Source organism: Sarcophilus harrisii, chromosome 1 (assembly GCF_902635505.1).
Source record: "Sarcophilus harrisii chromosome 1, mSarHar1.11, whole genome shotgun sequence".
In the NCBI taxonomy this organism is placed as follows: domain Eukaryota; kingdom Metazoa; phylum Chordata; class Mammalia; order Dasyuromorphia; family Dasyuridae; genus Sarcophilus; species Sarcophilus harrisii.
The window spans coordinates 716,243,594-716,264,776 of NC_045426.1; the positions used below are offsets into that span (position 1 = coordinate 716,243,594).

Consider the following 21,183-nt stretch of genomic DNA (forward strand, 5'->3'; position numbering starts at 1 on the left):
GAGTACAAGATTAATGGATCCTGTTATTTATAATCAGCTTTGGGCACAAAGGTACAACAGTGCTTATAAGGACAGATTTCAAGTGAGGAAGATGGGTTTAAATCCAGTTTCAACCACTTACCAGCTGTGTGACTCTGGACAAATTAGTTTGCCTCTATTTCTCTAAGTTTTCCATTTTCAGGATAATAGTAATACATTGTCTTAAGAGTTAAACAAATACTAATTATTAATTTCTGAATACAGAAACAGGCAATATAAATATTAGTCCCTATTATTGTTATTGTAAGCACAAAATGAACTGGAGAAATTGAGAAAGTTTTCCTTCTGAAATGTATTTTCTATTCAGATTTTGTTGGTGCTTTCTGATTCTCTCTCACTCAGGTGGCTCCACAAAAACTACCAGCAGGCTTTGACCATAAGGTTTGCTGTGGAGGAGATAAACAGGGACCCTGTTCTGTTGCCCAACATTTCTCTGGGATTCTATGTCTATAATGCTTACCATAGCGATGAGAGAACCTTGGAGAGCTCCCTGAGGTGGTTGACTGGAGAGGGTAAGTTAGTTCCTAATTTCAGCTGCAGAAGACAGGACAAGTCTGTGGCTGTCATTGGAGGAGCCACCTCAGCTCTGTCTGTCCAGATGGGGACTCTACTGGAGCTCTACAACTTCCCACAGGTGGGATTTGCTCAAATATGAGTAAAGTATAACCACAGATTTTCCATTATCTTATAGTCTTTTTTAAGAGTAATATTGATGTCATTTTTATTGAGTCTTGTTATATCCTAAAAATAACATTCATTTTGCAAAGTTCACAAACTCTTTCAGTTCAAATGATTGTATGCTCTGTGACATTGAAATCACGGAAGACAATTAAGTTGAATATAAAAATCAATGCAGCATAAAGCAGATGTAAATAATCAGTTTAAAAGACTGTATGGGTTTTGGGTCAGCAAATGAGAAGACATAAAATAAATTGTGTTTGATTGCAAAAAGATGAAATCACTCTAGCTTTATGTTTTAAATAACCAGTATTTCTGTATTAAGTAAACCAGTACATAATTGTGCCCTCTAATAGCAAGTCAGTCAAGTGGTATTTGAATCTGGGGTAAGAGATCCCTAAGAAATAATTGTTTTTAAGGGGGAAGGAGAAAGTTTCCACCTAATGATCTTATGAACTTAGAAAAAGTATAACAGCTGGATTTCCTCTTATTACTACTCCTGTACAGTGGAATCAATGTGTCTCTCTCAAGCAGTATAAGATATCAGTTTTTACAAATGAAACACAAAGAAAGGAAGCTTGAAAATTCTATAAGCAAATTAATCTTTGGAACTAAGCAGAGAGTGACCCAGAAGTGAGATTTCATGAGGACTCCACAAAGAGGAAAAAGGACAGCCAGGAAGCAGGTGGGAATTAATCTCTGGGCCACAGCTATTTTCTCAGTTAGAGCCAATTCTCCTCAGGAACCTTGAGTGTAAGTGAAGAATGTGTCCATGCTTAGGTGAAATGTTAGGTGGAACTATCCTTGTTATATCTGCTTAGTAAAGCTAATAAGGTCTGCCTGATAACCAAGGAAGAACATAGCATATGGGGCTCATAATTAAAAGACTGGAAATTTGCATAATTTCCTATCTTGACCCATCATTTTTAGCAAGTCAGAGAGAGAGGAAGAAAGAGGAAGGATTGAATACACACACACACACACACACACACACACACACACACAGCAAGAGAGAGAGAGAAAGAGAGGGAGAGAGAGATTATTTAGTAGTAGCCAGCCCACAGAGAACCAGCTTGATAACTGAATGGGAGTAAAGAAAGTGGATTCTGAGAGACAGATTATATAGTAGTAGCCAGCCCATTGAGAACCAGCTTGATAATTGAATGGGAGTAAAGGAAGTGGATTCTGAGCAAGTGTTATAGATATGTGATTCAATGGGTTACCTAGGGATTACATGACAGATTCTGATTTTACTCCTTTTAGATTCTCTATAATCAAAAATAACATAAAATGGAAGCTGAGGAATACCATGGTATGGCTACTATTCCCATGGTGATAACTGTTTTTCATGGTCTCTAAGATTCATGTACTTTTCATCTATTTTAGTAGCATATAACTGTTAAAATGATAGTGAGATGTAATCATTGTGCAGAAATATATACTGATCTTAACCACTATGATTAATATCTGATGTTTAAAAATTAGTGCTCTTTATAAGAATCTAATGTTACTTGAAACATCAAAATGTCCCTATTTGTGTAAACTGCTAGATATATATATATTTAAATATATATTATCATTTCCAAAGCCTTTGAACAAAACACATATACAATGTACAATACATGTTTCTGTGTCAGAGAAAACCACTAAATTGTCTGATTTAAATTTTTTATGGAATAAAACAAGTATTTCCCCAACACAGCATAATGACAAAGATAATCATACTTGCTATATAACTATATTAACGGCAACTTGTTACTCCTTTCAAATATGAATTAGTCTCCATATTTTCTATATCCCCTCCAACATTTGTCACTTTCTCTTTCTATTATTTTAGCCAATATGGTAGATGTAAAATGATATCCCAAGGTTGTTTTAATTTGCATGTTTCTAATCTATACTGACTTAGAACATTTTTCATGAAACTACAAATTGTTTTGATTTCTTCAATGAAAAAATGCTTCTTTATAAACTTGTATCAATTGGGGAATGACTTATACTCTTATAGATTTGACAAAGTTCTTTAAAGATGGGAAAACTGACACCTATATTTGAGAAACTTTGTAAATCCCCCCCCCCAATTTTCTACTTTCCTTTTGATCTTGGTTACATTTATTTTATTTGTATAAAAATTTTATCACAATGTAATCAAATCATTTATTTTACATTAACTATTCTATCTCTTGTTTACTCAAAAATTATTCAACTCATAAACAATATGTTCCAGGTTCTTCTACTTTTCTTAAATATCTCTTTGTATATCTAGGTCAGGTAAGCATTTTTATCCCATCCTGGTATAGGGTGAAAAATACTGGTCTCTGTCAAGTTTCTGCCATAGTGTTTTCCAGTTTTCCCCACAATTTTTACCAAATAATAACTTTAGATCCCCAAATCTTAATACTTGACAAATACAAAGTTATTATATTTATTTGTGGCTGTAAGTTGTATGTCTACTCTATTCCACTTATCTTTCTATTTCTTAGCCAGTACCTGATAATTTTGATAATTATTATCTGATAATATAGTTTAAGATCTCATACTGCTAAATCTCCTGTCTTTCTTTTATTTGTTTCTGTGACATTCTTGACTTTATGTTCTTCCAAATAAGTTTTGTGATTTTTTTCCTTATCGATAACATACCTTTTTGGTTATTTAGTTGGTATGATATTGCTTCTTTAAATTAGTTTTGGTAATGTCATTTTTGTTTTATTGGCCCTTCCTACCCACGAATAATTAATATTTCTCCAATTATTCAAATATAATTTTATCCATCTAAAAAGTCCTCACACTCTCTGGGAGGTGAAATGCCTTTGGCTGGGGAAGAGGCTACCATCCCACCCAGTTCGCCACAGAACTCACAACTTGCTGTTTCAGGGGAATTGGTCTGCAGGTGTTTACAATTCACCTATGTCCTGGTATTTTTCTTCATATATTTTCTGCTTGTCCAGGATGGACCACTATTTTACTCAAACTCTTATTTGTTTTTAACTATTCTATGCTCACCGTGAGACACAATTTTGACTTCTTTTTGGAGGAAATATGGAGAGCTTGGCATTTTCACTCTATTCTTCCATCTTCCCAGAATCCTCTCTAATCCCCCTTTTTTGCAATTATTATTGTGTACTAATATAATGTATTCCACTTCTCTTCAAACATCTATCATATCTAATTTATCCAAAATTTTATTGAATCATTTTCTCATATTTTCCCATCTCTTCTACAGGAATAGCATGAAGTACCTTAGTATAATGGAATGCACATTTTTTCTTGGTTCAGAGGACTGGATTAAAATCTAATCTCAACTATTTACTAATTTTATGACTTTGTGGCTTGGTGTAATCTCACTGAAACCTAGTTTTCTTTCCCATAAAATAATGGAATTAAATTGAAATTCCTCTCTGATGCCTGGTATCGCTCAAAATATGAGATTACAGAGTGAGATTTTGTCAAATGATTGGTTCAAATATGAGCAAATTATACCAAAATTTTCTTCATTGTCTAACAGTTTAGTATAAGGATTATTTTGATAAAACATTTTTACTGAGTCTTGGAATATTTTAGTAATGCCATTCATTGTGTGATGTTCACAAACTCACTGCCAGTCAAAAGGAATATTTACTCAGTAACAATGTAGTTACAGATAACATTGCAGCTGACTATGGAAATCAACAGCAAATCAGATGTAAATAAGTCATTAAAATTTTTAAAGATCTCAATAGCTATTGGTAATTATATAGAAGTACATAAGATAAATTGTGTTTGGCTAAAATAAATTGACTAATCTTTGTACTTATGTATTACATAAGAAATCCCTTCAGAATTATGGATTCCAGTCCCAGACTGTTGAAGTGGTATTCCATCTATGAGTAAGGAATTTTTGTTTGTTTGTTTGCTGAGGCTATTGCGGTTGACTTGCCCAGGGTCACACAGCTAGGAAGTGTTAAATGTCTGAGGCCAGATCAAGTCCTCCTGACTTCAGGGCTGGTGTTCTATCCACTGCTCCACCTAGCTACCCTGGAGTAAGGAATTCTTGAGAGATAATTGCTCTTAAGGGGAAAAGGGGAAGGTTCATGGTAGGACTTTATGAATGCTGAAAAGTCAGAAAAATAGGAGTTCCCATCATCACTCCCAGCACTGTACACTGGTGACACTAACAGTGTTTTTGTTAAGCAGCAGTGACATGAACTTCTGCAGTGGGAGGTGAAAGATACACTAATAAATGATGAAGACAAAGAAAGCTCCTAAGTCTTGGAACCCAGCAGAGAGCCACACTGAAGAGCAATTTTGTGAGGATGACACAATGGGAGTTCTGAGTTCTGACTTGTAAGGAAAGAGTGGGCCGTGGTTAGGATGAATATGTAGAACTATTTTTTGAAATTTCTGTTTAGTAAATTCCTTATCTGAAACCATTGAATTCTAGTTGAAGATCAATGAGGAATCCATTTGGAACCCATGACTAAGAATATTAGAAACCACCATAATGTCCTGCCCTTATCCATCTTTGCAAAGGAATGAGAGAGAGTAGTTAACAACAGCTACTTGGAGAACCAACTGGATGATTGAATGGGAATGGGAAAAGTGATCCCTGGAGGGATGTCACAATATGTCACTCAATTGTGGTCTAAGGATTATAAGACTGCATTTGATTTTGATCTTTTTAGTACTTACTGTGGTCAAAGTATAACACCATTAAATGGCAATTGAAGAAAAAGATTGGTGCAACAGTTTTATATTGATAGTCATGTATCTTGCCTATATTCGTTTTTGACATGACTATGTCTGGACTAAGTTATACCATCTACATTGCATATAATTCCATAACATAAAACTGTTATATATATTGCATATAATTTGAAAACATAAAACAAATCATTGCACAATAAGATATGCCAATTCTGACTTCTGGTTTAATATGTGAATATGTGAAATTTGTAGAAAAATGCACTGAATGAGAATCTATATTTACTTTAAACAAGTAAAATTCACACTCCACAATCAGAGGCAACTATTACATTATTTTAAGCACAACTTTTATTTTTTTAAAGTAATATTATCATATTTTGGAATTAATAAAGATATGCAACACACAAAAAATATGACATCATGTCTGTGACTGAAATCTGATGGTTTTTCTATAAAAAGCAAATTTTGAGCCAAGAGCAAACACATTTTATTATATTTGGGAAGGATTCAAAAGACTTCCTAGTTGAAGTGGTAATAATGTGAGAATCAGAGAACTCTTTTGTATTTAGCAAGTAGATAAATGGCAAGGATAAAACTAGAAATTTGTATTGGTTAAAATTCTCCTATAAAAGGGGGTGTAATGTATACTTATTTTGTATCTAATTTATACTTTAGCATATTTAACATGTTGTGGTCATCCTGCCATCTAGGGGAGGGGATTGGGGGGAAGGAGGGGAAAAATTGGAACAAAAGGTTTGGCAATTGTCAATGCTGTAAAATTACCCATGCATAGAACTTGTAAATAAAAAGCTATTTAAAAGGGGGGTGCATTCTAAATCCACTGCATTTGTCCCCATAAAGAAAAAAATTACTTGATGAGAATTTATAATTTTCCTCGAGTCTTTTTTTTACTACCATGTTCACTTTCCATGTTTCTCTATTGTCAGCTCAGCTTTGGCCCGTTTGATTCCATCCTGAGTGACAAGGCCCAGTTCCCTTCTCTCTACCAGATGGCTCCCAGGGACTCCTCCTTGTACCGAGGCATAGTCCAGGTACTGGTCCACTTTAAATGGACTTGGATAGGTCTGGTGACCACAGATGATCTCAGGGGTGAGGAATTCCTCCGGGCAGTGACAGGGGAGATGGCAAAGCATGATGTCTGTGCGGCCTTCACCGAGAAAGTCCCCGTCAGTGAAAGACGACATGAAGAATCTGAATTGACTTTCATGCCTAGGATAATGGCATCTCCATCAAGGGTAATTGTGATTCATGGTGACACAGATTCATTGATGATTTTGAGATATTCACAAATTTTCCTTTTTTCAACATTAAAAGTGTGGATCGCCACTTCTCACTGGGACATCACTATGAGATCCAGCACTTTTGAGAGTTACAATTTTTATGGAGCTCTTACATTTAAATACCTGACCAGTGAGGTTCCTGGTTTTAAGTCTTTCCTCAACTCAATCAAGCCTAACAAAGACCCAGAGGACATTGTGCTTAAGGATTTCTGGTTGTCAGTTTTCTGGTGCAAGAAAAGATATGACGATCTGGGACAAGAGAATTGTGCACCAAATGCTACCTTGGAGGCTTTGCCTATATTCGTTTTTGACATGACTATGTCTGGATTGAGTTATACCATCTACAATGCCGTGTATGCTGTGGCTTGGGCCCTGCATGAAATGCTTTTGACAAAATCAGAGATTGCCTCTGAGAAAGCTGGAGAGAGCTGGCTGCCTCATCCTTGGCAGGTAAGGTTCCCTTAAAAATTGGTTCTGTCCAATACTGACTCTTGACATTTTGAATGGAACATATGGTAGGGTCTCACAAAATCTTTAAAATGTACAATTGATTTAAGCAGAAAAATATACAGTGGAGCCATTAAAATGCGTTTTCTGGAAATTATATCTGACTTCATTCTCTGTGCTATTTTTAGCTTTGTGGGGCTGTCTGGACAGAATGTTAGCACATATTAAGCTTTAACCAACTAAAATTCTGGATTTTGTTCTCATGAATCATTTCATAGCCACCTGGAATAGCTTCACCCAACTTATGTCTGTGAAAATATTTTTGGAACGTACAAAGCACTTTACTTTTATCTCTATAACATTTCATATACTTAATCCTAACTCCAATATCTTCCTTTAATCTCCACTATCAAATGGAAATCCTCTACATTGATTGAAAGTTCTTTTATTATTTGATTCACCCCATATCTTTCCAATCTCCTTATGTCTTAAACATGTACTTTGAGATCCAGTGACACAGGTTACCTTAGAGTTTCTCACACAAAAACCTTCACCTCCCTAGTGTTTTCATTGACGGCCCCCTGTGACTGAACTTCTCTCCCTCCTTTCTTACATTTTCTGTCTTTACTAGCTTCAATTCCAGATTTAATTTCACTTTCTTTAGGCAGTTTTTTTCTTAATAGATTTTAATGAGACTGATTTTCTTCTGGTAAATATTTCCATTCTCCCCTTTAGGTATCTTTTTGGTACAAATTATCTGCACATTGTCACCCCCAACATTATGAATTTCTTGAGTGAAGGGATTGTCATTTGCATTTCTATATAACTCCATGTTTAAGAGAGTGCCTAGAATATACTAAGTACTTAATCAATACTTGTTGACTGTGGACTCACATTTGACCTAGCAGATAATCTTCCAGAGTCTCTTTTGGATCTTGACTGTCCTGCTGTTGGGTGTCTCCCAAGATTCTGTCATCCATTCTCTTTTGTGCTCTTCCTTGAGATTTGGTGATCCTAATAGTTCCTATGGTTTCAGTTATCATCAATATGCTGGTGACTCTTTCATTTTTATATCACTTAATGGTATTTTTTTCCAGTGACATGAAAAATAGTTTTCAACATTTATTTTTGTAAGATTTCGAGTTCTAGATTTTTCTTCCTCACTCCCTTCCTCTACCTATTCTCAGGACAGCAAATAATCCAATATAGGCTATACCTATACAATCATGTAAAACATATTTCCATATTGATCATGTTTTGAAAGAAGTCTAAGAATAAAAGGGAGAAATTATGAGAAAGAAAAAATTAAAAATTTAAAAAGTGAAAATACCATGTTTTGATCTGAATTCAGATTCCATAGTTCTTTCTCTGGACATGGAAGACATTTACCATCACAAGTCTTTTGGAATTGCCTTAGATAATTGTTATGGGCCAGAACTTGAAACAAGGTGCTAAGTCAGTGGAAGTGATAGAGAGAATGATTATTTAGCATGGGATTTAACAGTTCTGTAGTTCAGTACATGTACTTAGCACTTACTATACTTCCACAATATTCATTCACACTTATGATTAGAGAGGATATAAGCTCGGACAAGCTCAGCCAGAATCAGAACTAAGGAAGACAGAGAAGTGGTGGCAGGCTGTCCTGTGGAGAACACTGAAACCAAGATCCGGAAGGCCTCTAGAAAGCTAGCCGAGCCCCAAGTGAAGGAGACAAGACTATGAAAAGAGATAATAAAGGATTTGGACTTTAACCCCTGACTCCATTTGGGGTGATTATTGAACTGAAACAAAGGCTGCTCCCAGAAACCCCCCAAGAAAACTGCTCCCAGAGAATATTATGTTTTAGAGACAATATTACAGATAATTATATTGCTGACATCTAAGTCTATCATATTTGATCACCACATAGGTTGCTATAACTGTGTACTTTGTTTTACGATTCAACTTACTCATAAGATAATAATCTTGAATCTTCTTAGCTAACCCTCATCTCTCTGTTGATCTCCAGTTTTGTATATTCAGCTTTCTATTAATATTTTGAACTGAATTTCATGTATATATTTTAAAATCAACATGACCTGAATTTCACTAAATATGATTCCCTTTAAATATTCCCCTTACCAAATATTTCATAAGTTCAGTGTTCAAACTGTCCAACTCTGGAAGCACCAGGACGCACTCAGCCACAAATACACATTGTCTCTATGGACATAGTGGGAAAAAAATCACTTCAAAGAGAAAAGGTTGTGTGATATACATTTGTCCAAGGAAACTGTTATCTGCAAAACCACAGCTCCTTGATGCTCTTTCTTCATAGAGGTTTCAAAAAGTTCTACAACATATTTTGTGAGTGAGTCAAACCAATAGCCTTTTCTGGCTGCTTCTCAAAGAATACAGTGGTCATTTTCGGAGATTTCTATTGCTGGACAGGGATTGGGACACTGTGATAGTAAAAATAGAAGTTGCTCAGTAAATGTTGTTGATCCAAAAGTAGTTATAGGGAGCAAGGAGTTCTGCCTTCTCCACCATAATCAATAAACTAGGAAATATGGGGGAAAGTAGAGCCAAACCCTGAACGGGTAAGAAAGGAATCATGATTTTTCAGCATGGAGCTATAGCTTTAGTGAGGATTTGAAGATGAAATGAATGAAAAGTAAGTTTAAAATGAACGAACTTTGCTGGTTATGGTGCAGGCATTGTAGGGGGCATTGTGGGAATTTATATTCTTTAGAGTCTCAGAGACTTTAAACTCTCAAATTATGTTTACACAGAGGACTAAGTAGAGCATACAGTTCAACATATTCAAACTGATTATTTATAATAAGTAATCAAATCGGTTCTCTCTTTTGTTCCTTTCTAATAAAATACCCCTTCTAAGAACATAGGTTTAGCTACTAGCCAGATTCCACCAAAATCAAGCAATCTGCAAAATCACCTTTTCCCTCAGCACACAGATTCTCTTATAAGGAGCAAATTTGTTTTTTAAACATGTGTAGGCCCATTTTCTTTTCATGATAAATAAAAATTTGTGACAATTAAGAATAAGAGACTTAATTTTCATAACACTTTAAAAAATCCACTTTGATATCTTGTTTTATTGGATGTCATGACCTCACTTTACAGATGTTTCTATTAAGTCCAGAGAAGATGAGTTAATTGCCCACAGACATAGAATTAATAAGTGGGTGAGGCAGAATTCTATCTCCATATATCACCCTCCAAAGAGGGACCCAAACCTCAGATCACCAAGCCCAGAATCTGATACACTGCACACCTCTTGCTTCTGGGAGAGCCCTGACGTCAGACACCAAGAAATGATGGAGATTTCTTTTCCCTTTAGCTTCACTCATTTCTGAAGGACATTCACTTTAATAACAGCGCTGGTGACCTGGTGTTTATGGATGAGAAAAGAAGCTCTGAGGCTCAATATGACATTCAGAACTATATGTCTCTTCCTAATGATACTGAACTCCTGGTGAAAGTGGGCCACTTCATCCCCAGTGCTCCACCTGGTGAAGATTTCACCATAGGTGAAGAAGTCATCGATTGGGGATGGTTAGGTTTAAAGGTGAGAGACAATTTACCTGGGAACTTATGTATTTAGCCACAAGAATAATTCTCACACATTTACATCACTCAACACCCCATATTTATTAAGTGAGACTATCACCCAGCTTCCTTTTTTCTTTTGACTTTGAAGCAAACTTTTAGATGATAAGAGGAAACAATCACATATGTACTTCCTAAAACTTCAACATGAAATATCCTAACAGATAGAACAGAAAGATGCTTTAAAGGTCATCTTGTCCACCTCTATTTGACAGCTAAGAAAATGGAGGTTCAGAAATCTTTTAATTGGTGCAAGTTCTTCTGATTCCAAAGACATGGCTCTTGTCCTATTTTCTGCATCTTCATGAGTGGTGGCAAAACTCTAACTCAGTGCACCTGAGTGAAGATAAAATTTCATTCAGCCACTGGGCAAAGTTTTCTTTTTTATGGAAAGGATCTTTTGTTTATTATGGAAAGGATATTTTCTCTTAATAGAAAGGACATATTTCATCCAATTATCCACATATCTAAATGTTTTCTAATAATTGGCATTTCCATAGAACTCTAGTTCTTATAAAGCTCTAAAGATTCTCATCCTAACTCACTCTTGGACTGATGATTTAGAGTTTTAAGTTCAAGGCTACAATCTTTTTATTGGGCTCCAGGAGTAACCTGGAGGGGCCATAGTGTTATCTTCACTGAGTTGCTTCACTACGGGTTTGGGATGTTTTCCTGAGTAAAAATAACCAAATTACCAGTGCTCCTATATTAGTTGACCCAATAAAATAAATTTCACTATTTAAGCCAAAGTTCTACAGTGGGGGAGAGAATTAGGACTAGAAAGGAGGTCCCTTGAACATTTCATTAGTGATGCTCCTTGACATATCATCCAAGTATAAAGTCCAAAGCTGTTTTAGAGGACAAACTTCCTTGGCTTATACCTCCAGCACAAAGTTTTCTCAAATTAGTGATTTACTCCCCAATTTCTTGTTAATGACTTAGACCCCCCAGTCTGTGTTCAGTGAGAGCTGTCACCCTGGATACAGGAAGACAATTGAGGAGGGAAAGCCTGTCTGCTGCTTCATATGTTCTCAGTGCCCAGAAGGCGAGGTTTCCACTCAAACTGGTAAGTATCTGAGGGGGGGTTCCCTGGAAAAACTTCGGCACTGAACAGTGTGTGATTGAGCTTTTGGTATAATAGCAACTCAGAGTAACATCATTTCTCTGGTAATAGAATGTAACTATCAAGGAGAGCCAGGATAAATGTCTGAGATTAGGACACATAGCTGGAATACTGATTGACAGCCAAAGTGTATGTGATATCACAACATTGTAACAAACATATGTGTGTTTGTGTATATAATAGATGTTTTGCCTTATTCCTTTGTGGATCATAAACCACAGTCCTCATTATGGGCCTAAGCATTGTAATATGAGGATTAAGCCTGTGCTGGGGATAGCTCATGCTCACCTCTGAGAGGCAAATTTTAAATTTTCTGTGTATTTACACGGAGGTAATAAGCCAATGTTGTTCATCAGAGTTTGATTTGCTTGTCTTTCAGACTTAGGAAAAGGATGTAGAAAAGGTTGATAATGTGCATTCACTTATAAGTTAACATGCATGTTTTTACCCCTAAAAATCAATTGTTAAAATATACTGTGAATGAAGCTGGTTGGCATTTAGACACGTGGGCCAATAAACATAAGTGATATTGTGGAGCTGAAGCTGGGCACAGAATTTCATGTACCTTTTCTGATGGAAAATATGGGAGAGGAAGTTGACCAAGGTAGGAATGGTGGAGCTGATCTCAGGTGAAAGGGACTCAGTTTGGTGGAAAGGCTTAAATGAATGTTAGCACCCAGGTAATATGATTCTAAGTGCGATTCTGAGGTTGCTGAGTAGTTTGGAGATGAAGTTATATAAAATATGAGAATCAGGGGGAAAATAAAGTTTTGAAGAATGAAGAATATGAGAGAAAAGATCCAGTCAGATGGGTTGTAAATGAAAATGGAGAATGAGAGACAGTGCTGGGACTGATCCGTAATGGAGGAGGTGATTCTTACTTTGTGTGTAGCTGGGGAGGAGTGAGAATTCCTCTGGGTGGAAGATACAGTGCTTTAAAACTTTAACTCTCCTTTTCTGTACTATATCTGTCTGACTGCCAACCAAGAGAGGTGTAGCTAGAGATCTAATTATAAAATCTTGTAGGTGGAAGGGATCTTCATCATCATCTTTTCAAACCTTTATTTATGAAACCTTTAGAGATGATTTGACTCCTCCAAATCTGACTGTACCAAGACTAAAATCTAGGTCTGCTGACTTGAAGTCTAGACCTCTGTCTTTTAAGTCATGTTACTTGGTTCTTGTACATGTCTGAAATACAGAACAATTCGTGACAGACATGCACAAAGAGGACTAACACATTTTAAAGCTGATAATTACAGTCCTTAGTCCAGAGAGGGGCAGAATGATATAAAGGGATCTGGTCTTTCAGAACAGAAGGCTTTGTTTTTCAAATACTCACTCTGCAAGTCAGGGAAAACTAAATTTCTCTATGTGCCACCTGTGCCTTTCTAAGACCATAGTTCTTAAACATTTTTGTATCATTGCAACCAGTAAAGGTAATGAGATCTTTCTCATGTTATTGTGTTTTTTAATTTAAAAATGAAAGAAATGATAAATTTCAGGTAGAATTGGTAAAAAAAAATTAATGATTTTTAAAAAGCATTTAAGTTTGTGGACCCTCAAACCTACTTCATGATCTGAAGATGCAAAGATTAAAAATAATGCTATTATTTTGCTTAGAGCTTTTTTACTCTAAGATTGTACTTTTCAGAAAAGACATCTCTACCTGCATTGACAAATAATAATACTAGTTAACATTTGTATGCTTATTTTTATTTATTTATTTATTTTTAATTTATGGAATAAAACAAGCTTTTACATAAAATAACAATAAAAATGATTGCACACGAAACAGCCAATCTATTATGTACAACTTACTATTCCTTTTAAAATATCTGTTATCATCTAAATTAATGTTTTCCTCTTCTTTCCCCTACTTTAGAGATGGCTCCCCTTAAACACAAATATGTTTGTGATATATAGGAATGCTGATAATTTATGTGAATTTGCTTTATATTCTGTTATTTTGTGAAAACTATTAATTGTTTTTAACTTTTAAGTTGTATTAGGGATTTCCTAAGTATATCATCATATCATTTACAAAAGAAATAGTTTGATCACCTCATTGTGCATTTTAATTTCTTCTATTACTTTTTCTCTTGTTGCTATTGCTAAAATTTCCAATACAATATTGAATAATATTGTGATAGTGAGCATACTTCTTTCACACCTGATGTTACTGGGAATGCTTCTAGATTATTCACATAAGTACAACAAATTTCCAGAAGAAGATATTTTGGAAGAACTTCAGAAAAGGTCCATTGTAGTTGGCCAGGGGGAGAGGCGACTGAGCCCAGACCATAGTGCAGGGAGCCTGAGGCAAGGAGCTGGAGTGAGGAGCCAGGGCATTGTGGCATCTCGGTACCAGGTAATCTTCTGCAAGTCTCTTAGGCTGCTCTGTCCTGATTACAAGCCAGTAGTTCAGCAGGTTTTCTGGGAGACATCCAAAGCAAATATAAAAAGCAAATTGTAAGCCCCTGAACCCCAGAAAAATGAGACCTGTTCACACCTACCCAGAATCAGAAGTCAGTCAGCAACACTGGCACCAGGGCAAACTAAAGTGGCTGTTACTTTGCCTTAAGAGCAGACCTCAACACTTTAAAAAAAGAAGCAAAAAGAACTCTGAACATGTTAAGGGGCAACAAAGGATTATACAATGATCAATTCTGATGGACGTGGTTCTTTTCAACAATGAGATGATTCAGGCCATTTCCAATGATCTTGTGTTGATAAGAGCCGTCTACACCCTGAGAGAGAACTCTGGGAACTGAGCGTAAATTAAATCATAGAATTTTCATTCTTTTTGTTGTTATTTGCTTTCATTTTATTTTCTTTCTCATTTTCTCCCCTTTTGATTTGATTTTTCTTGTGCAGCAAGATTATCGTATAAATATGTATGTCTATACTTACTTAACTTATATTTTACCATATTTAACATATATTGAATTACTTGCCATCTAGGGGAGAAAGTGGGGGGAAAGGGAGGAAAATTGGAACACAAAGTTTTGCAAGGATCAATGTTGAAAAATTATTCTTGCATATGTTTTGAAAATAAAAAAAAACTTCAGTAAAAAAGAAAAATTATCAATGAATATGTTTTGAAAATAAAAAGATTTAATAGAAAAGAAATAAAAAATAAAAACAATGGTGCTAATAGTTTAGGAAAATTATTTTTTAACCAATTTAAGAAAAAATCCATTTATAGTTATACTTCCAAATTTTTTTAAAATAGAAATGAATTTTATACTTTATTAAAACATTCCTCTATATCTATTGATATAATCTTATGATTTTAAGTTTCAATATTGATTGCATCAATTATATTAATAATTTTTGTTATATTACCCTTGAATTCCTGACATAAATCCCACATGCTCATGATCTAAAATCTTTGTAATGTATAAACTTTGTCATTTTTTAATTACTGTTTTAATTAGGATTTTCACATCCATGTTCTTTAATTTTCCTTCTTTATTTTTACTCTTCCTTTTTATATTTTAGCATCATATTTGTTTCATAAAAGAAATTTGGTAGTACCCCTTCTTTATCTATTATTAACAATTGTTTAATACTGGAATTAGGTCTTAATTTGATAGAATTCACTTTTGAATCCATCTGGCCATAGGTTTTTTTCTTGGGAACTTCATTTATGATCTGTTCAATTTCTTTTTCAAAAATAGATCTATTTAGATATTTTATTTCACCTTCTGCTTGTCCAGGCAGTTTTTATTTTTGTCAATATTCTTCCATTTCACTTAAATTTATTGACATAATTTAGCAAAATAACTCCTTATAGTTGCTTTAATTTCACCTTCATTAGTGGCATATTTATCCCTTTCATTTTTAATACTAGTTATTTGATTTCCTTTTCTCCCATTAAAATCATATCTGCCAATATATTATATTTTTATTTTATTTTTTTAAAACCAAATCCATTTTTATTTATTAATTCAGTGATTTTCTTATATCCAATATTAGTAATTTTACCCTCAATTTTAGGGTTTCAAGTTTAGGGTCTAATTGGGGCTCCTTAGTTTGTTCTTTTGTAATTTTAAAAGTTGCATATCTAATTCATTGGTGTGCTCTTTTTCTATTTTTTATTCTCTCTACTGCAGTAATCATTAGAGATATAAAATATTACTCTTATTACTTTTGATATGTCTCATAAGTTTTTCTGTGCTATTTTATTATTTTCATTCTCTAATGAAATTATTGTTTCTATGATTTTTCAACTTACTCATTATTTAATATTAGGTAGTTTAGTGTCCAATTAATTTAAATTTTATGTTTCTATGGTCCTTTATTTACTATAATTTTATGGCCTTATGATATGAAAAAGATGCATTTCATATTTTGGCTTTTCTGTCCTCATATATGATCATTATTTAAAAGATACCATAAACCACTGAGAAAATGTATATTCTTGTCAATTCTTATTCACTTCTCTCCAGATATCTATTCTATTTAGCTTATCTAAAATTCTATTCACTTCCATGACTTCTTTCTCATTTACTGTTTGGTTAGATTTCTCTAATTCTGAGAGAGGAAGATTAGAGTCCCCACTATTATTGTCCTACTATTTATTTCCACTTGCAATTCATTTAACTTTTTTTAAATAGATGAATGCTATAGTATTTGCTGTTTGTAAGTTTAGTGATTATATTCCTTCATTTTTATAGTATGTAATCATTACAAATACCTTGCATAATGGTAATATTTCTCTTTTATGTGTGTGCAAATTGACATAAACAGATATTAATTAACTTGGCCAAGATCATTCACCTAATAAAGGTCTGAGGTTAGATTTGTACTCAAGTCATCCTTATTCCTTGCTGCCTCTAACACCCAAAGCAAAGACCTGAGAAAGTTTTAATATAATAATATAATAGGGTTAGGGAAAAAAACAAAACACTTCTTTTGTATAATATATGATGATTCTCTGTGGGAGCAGGTTTCTTGGGGAGATTTTCTGGAGGCAGCCTTAGTTTCAGTTCCGAGTAATAATCACCTCAAATACAGCCAGGGTTAAGTACAGCCATTTATTGTCTCTTGGTTCCCAGAGCTCTTATTACTAGTCCTTTAGCTCTTCCAGCTTCTGCCTCTAGCTCAACTCCGACTAGTGGCTTCTCAATCTCAAACTGATGCTCCCCTCTCAATCTTTTCTACTGACTGACTGAGCTCAGAGTTTTTATGCTCTCTCAAAAGTTGACTCCTCCTCTAAGAGTGGGATTATGGGAGGTTTGAATTTGGATATTTCATACTGAACCCTGAAATCTCCCAAACGTGTGAACTAATGTGTGAGCTAATGTGTGAATTTCTCAAAGGTGTTAACTTAAGCATTGTTTCTATCAACATTGGTGACTTCACACCTTGTAAGGATTTGCTCTAATGTGTGAACCAATAAGCATTGTATCAATTCCATTGAGTTAACACTAGGATTCTAACACACCCTCAAACCCAACTCACCTAGTGAAGTCTTATGTCTTAGAGTAAAGAAAAGTTTACTTATCTTTAGTTGTGAATAGAAATGAGTTGTCCTGGGGGAAAAAAAAGGAAATAATCTATAGGATTCAATCTGAATGTAGATATTTAATTCATGATTTACTCACTTAGGGATTGGCATTAGTATCAAATTTTTATGTTAAGAAAGCACCTAAAAGTATTAAACTACAGTGAATCTTATATAACAAATGATCTCCTGAAGTCCATTCAGGTTAAGTGGGATTTGCTAAGATTTGGCTCATATTTTATCCTAATCACAATATGAGCCAGGCCTAGCAAAATGTGGTTTACAGTAAAGAAGCTTTAGAGTTCATCAAGCACCTACTAAGTGTTAGGATCAGTACAGAGTAATGGTGACATACAAAAAGGCAAAAAAGCTGTTGCACTTAAGGAATTCATCTTTTAATAGGCAAGACAATGTGTGAGTAGCAAAGTATTATAGGATTTATACAGAGTAGATGGAAGGTCATTTCAGAGAGGAAGTCGTAGCAGGAGCTCCTCCTGCACAAGAGTGGATCTGCCTGGGTTCTTTTCCTGTTCAGATGTGGACCACTGTGAGAAATGCCCAGAAGATGAGTATCCAAATAAGGAGATCGATCACTGTTTGTCCAAGGTTGTGACCTTCCTGGATATTACAGAACCTTTGGGGATGACTCTCGCACTGACAGCTGTTTCCTTCTCTTTCCTAACAGCCCTGGTTCTCTGGGTGTTTATAAAGTTCAGAGACACTCCCATAGTCAAAGCCAATAACCGGGCTCTCAGCTATATCCTCCTCATCTCCCTCACCTTCTGTCTCCTCTGCTCCCTGCTCTTCCTTGGACGTCCCACTGCAACCACCTGCTTCCTCAGACAAACAACTTTTGGAGTGGTTTTCACAGTGGCCGTGTCCTCCATTTTGGCAAAAAAACATCATGGTGGTTCTGGCCTTCAGGGTAACAACACCAGGGAGGAGAATCAGGACGTGGATGCAATCCAGGATGTCCAACTCTGTTGTCCTCATCTTCTCTGGGGTTCAGGTGATTCTCTGTGGGATCTGGCTGGGAACTTCTCCCCCATTTCCTGACACAGACCCACACTCTGAATCTAGTCACATCATCATTAAGTGCAATGAAGGCTCTGACTTTGCCTTCTACTCTTTCCTGGGGTACATGGGCTTCCTGGCCCTGGGCAGCTTCACGGTGGCTTTCCTGGCCAGAAATCTGCCTGATACCTTCAATGAAGCCAAATTCATCACCTTCAGCATGCTGGTGTTCTGCAGTGTCTGGGTCTCCTTCCTGCCCATGTACCAGAGCACCAGGGGCAAAGCTATGGTTGTTGTAGAGATCTTCTCCATCCTGGCCTCCAGTGCTGGCTTACTGGGCTGCATCTTTATTCCCAAGTGTCATGTGATCCTATTGAGACCAGAAAGGAACATCCAAGAACAGATAAAGAAAAAAGTGCATTCTAAGGGCTGAAATTATTCTAGGATATTGCCTCACAATTCCTGCCAGAAGCATAGAAAGTTTCAAAACCAACCCTCATCAATGTGAGAATCCTATGTTTAGGGAACTTATTGCTATTTAACCTTCATCTGGTTCTTTTTTTCAATCCCTGCTAAGTTGCTAAACACACCCAGGATATGCTGGTAAGTGTTTGAACAAAAGCTGTCTGAAAATGTATCTATCAGAAACTTTTTTTCATTTAATATGTCTGTCTCAATGATACTAATTTTCTTCTGGTGATTATCTCCATTTTCCCCTTTAGAAATATTTTTGTTATATATCATTTGCATGTTGCCACCCCGAACATTGTGAGCTTTTTGAGGGAGGTGATTATCTTTTGTCTTTCTATGTAACTCCATATTTACTGGAGTGCCTAGAACAATAAATGTTTAATTAATGCTTGTTGACTGTGGGTTCATTGACTGAGTTGACCTAGCAGATAATCCTCTATCACCTCTTTTGGATCTTGATTGTTAGAATCCTTACAAGCTGTTAAGTCATTAGAATTGATAGAGACAATAATTATCTAATTTAGCATCATGGTTCAGTATGATTAATCTGATCTTACAAGGAGATGTTAACTTGAAACAAGGTACTAAGTGGAACTGAGAGAAACAATGCTTGTGTTCACACCTTTAGAGAGCCCCTATAAGCAAGAAGCTCTTAGGGCCAGAGGGCACTCTGGGATAGACAAAGAGGCACTCTGGGACAGACACAGAGGCACTCTGGGAGATTGAGAGCCAGAAGTCCTCTCTTGGAGGCAAGACAGATTCATTCCAACTTTCACCTTAGTGCTGGCTGGAGATATTTGGAAGAAGAGAAGCTGAAGCACTCTGGGAGGAAGCCCACAAGCCCACTCTTGGAGGTGGAGTCAGATTCATTCCATCTTCCACCTTTGTGCTGGCTGGAGGCTGAAGGATAAACCTTTGGATTTGGAGACATTCGGATGGAGCTCTTGGAAGCAAGCAGAGAGACAGGCCACCAAGAAAACTAACCGGGCTATTTTAGAGGAAGCAATAAAAGATCTGAACTTTTAACACCTGGCTACATTGAGTGATTATTACTTGAAACTGAAACTAAGGCTGCCTCCAGAAAACCTACCCAAGAAACCTGCTCCCAGAGCGAACTATTATATTTTAAAAAAGAGAACACCACACTTGATTATCCTGCTATACTTTGGTGTCCTCCAAGATTCTGTCTTCAGCTTTATTTCTTACTCTTCCATGACATTTTATTTCAATGACAATTGACATGACAATGTCCATGACAATAGCTCCTATGGTTTCAATTATCATCAATATGCTGATGACTTTTATTTTTTATCACTTAATTTTTTTTATTTTTCCAATTACATATAAAAATAGTTTTCAACATTTTAATATAGCTTTTTATTTACAAGATATATGCATGGATAATTTTTCAGCATTGACAATTGCAAAACCTTTTGTTCCAACTGTTCCCCTCCTTCCCCCCACCTGCTCCCCCAAATGACAGGTTGATCAATACATGTCATATATGTGAAAGTATATGTTAAATACAATATATGTATACATGTCCATACAGTTATTTTGCTACAAAAAGAATTGGACTTTGAAATAGTGTACAATTAGCCTGTGAAGGAAATTAAAAATGCAGGTGGACAAAAATAGAGGGATTGGGAATTCTATGTAGTGGTTCATACTCATTTCCCAAAGTTCTTTCTCTGGGTGTAGCTGGTTCAGTTCATTACTGCTCTATTGGAATTGATTTAGTTCATCTCATTGTTGAAAATGGCCACGTCCATCAGAATTGATCATCATATAGTATTATAACATCTATTTTTTAAGATTTTGAGCACCAGATTTTTTTCTCCATCTCTCCCTCCCTTCCCACCCTCATTCTCAGGACAACAAATATATATATATATATATATATATAGTTTATAAAATATATTTATAAAATCATGTTAAATATATTTCCCATATTGATCATGTTGTCAAAGAGAAAAAAAGGAAAATGATGAGAAAGAAAAAACAAAAAAATTAAAAATATAAAAAGTGAAAATCTCATGCTTTGATCTGTATTCAGACTCCATATTCTTTCTCTAGATGTGGGTAGCATTTTCCATTTCAAGCTTTTCAAAATTGCTTTGGGTCACTATATTGCTGAGAAAATCTAAGTCTATCATATTTGACCATCACACAGTGTTGCTATAACTGTGTACTGTGTTCTAGTGGTTCGATTTGTTTACTCATATGCTTATATTCTTTTTTCTTTATTGTTATAGCTTTTTATTTACAAAACATGCATGCACAATTTTTCAACACTGACCCTT

At 35.4% G+C, this 21,183-nt stretch overlaps 2 protein-coding genes across 2 annotated transcripts in view; one reads left to right on the forward strand and one right to left on the reverse strand.

Annotated features, from left to right (window-relative positions):
- Positions 1–21,183, reverse strand: part of LOC100928103 (vomeronasal type-2 receptor 26-like) — a 441,302-nt gene that overhangs the window by 411,043 nt on the left and 9,076 nt on the right.
- Positions 519–18,842, forward strand: LOC100913497 (vomeronasal type-2 receptor 26-like). Its single transcript, XM_031949135.1, is given in 6 exon segments — positions 519–673; positions 6,348–7,151; positions 10,492–10,719; positions 11,703–11,826; positions 17,931–18,289; positions 18,291–18,842. Coding segments are annotated over 6 exon segments (2,103 nt in total). The 5' UTR covers positions 519–637.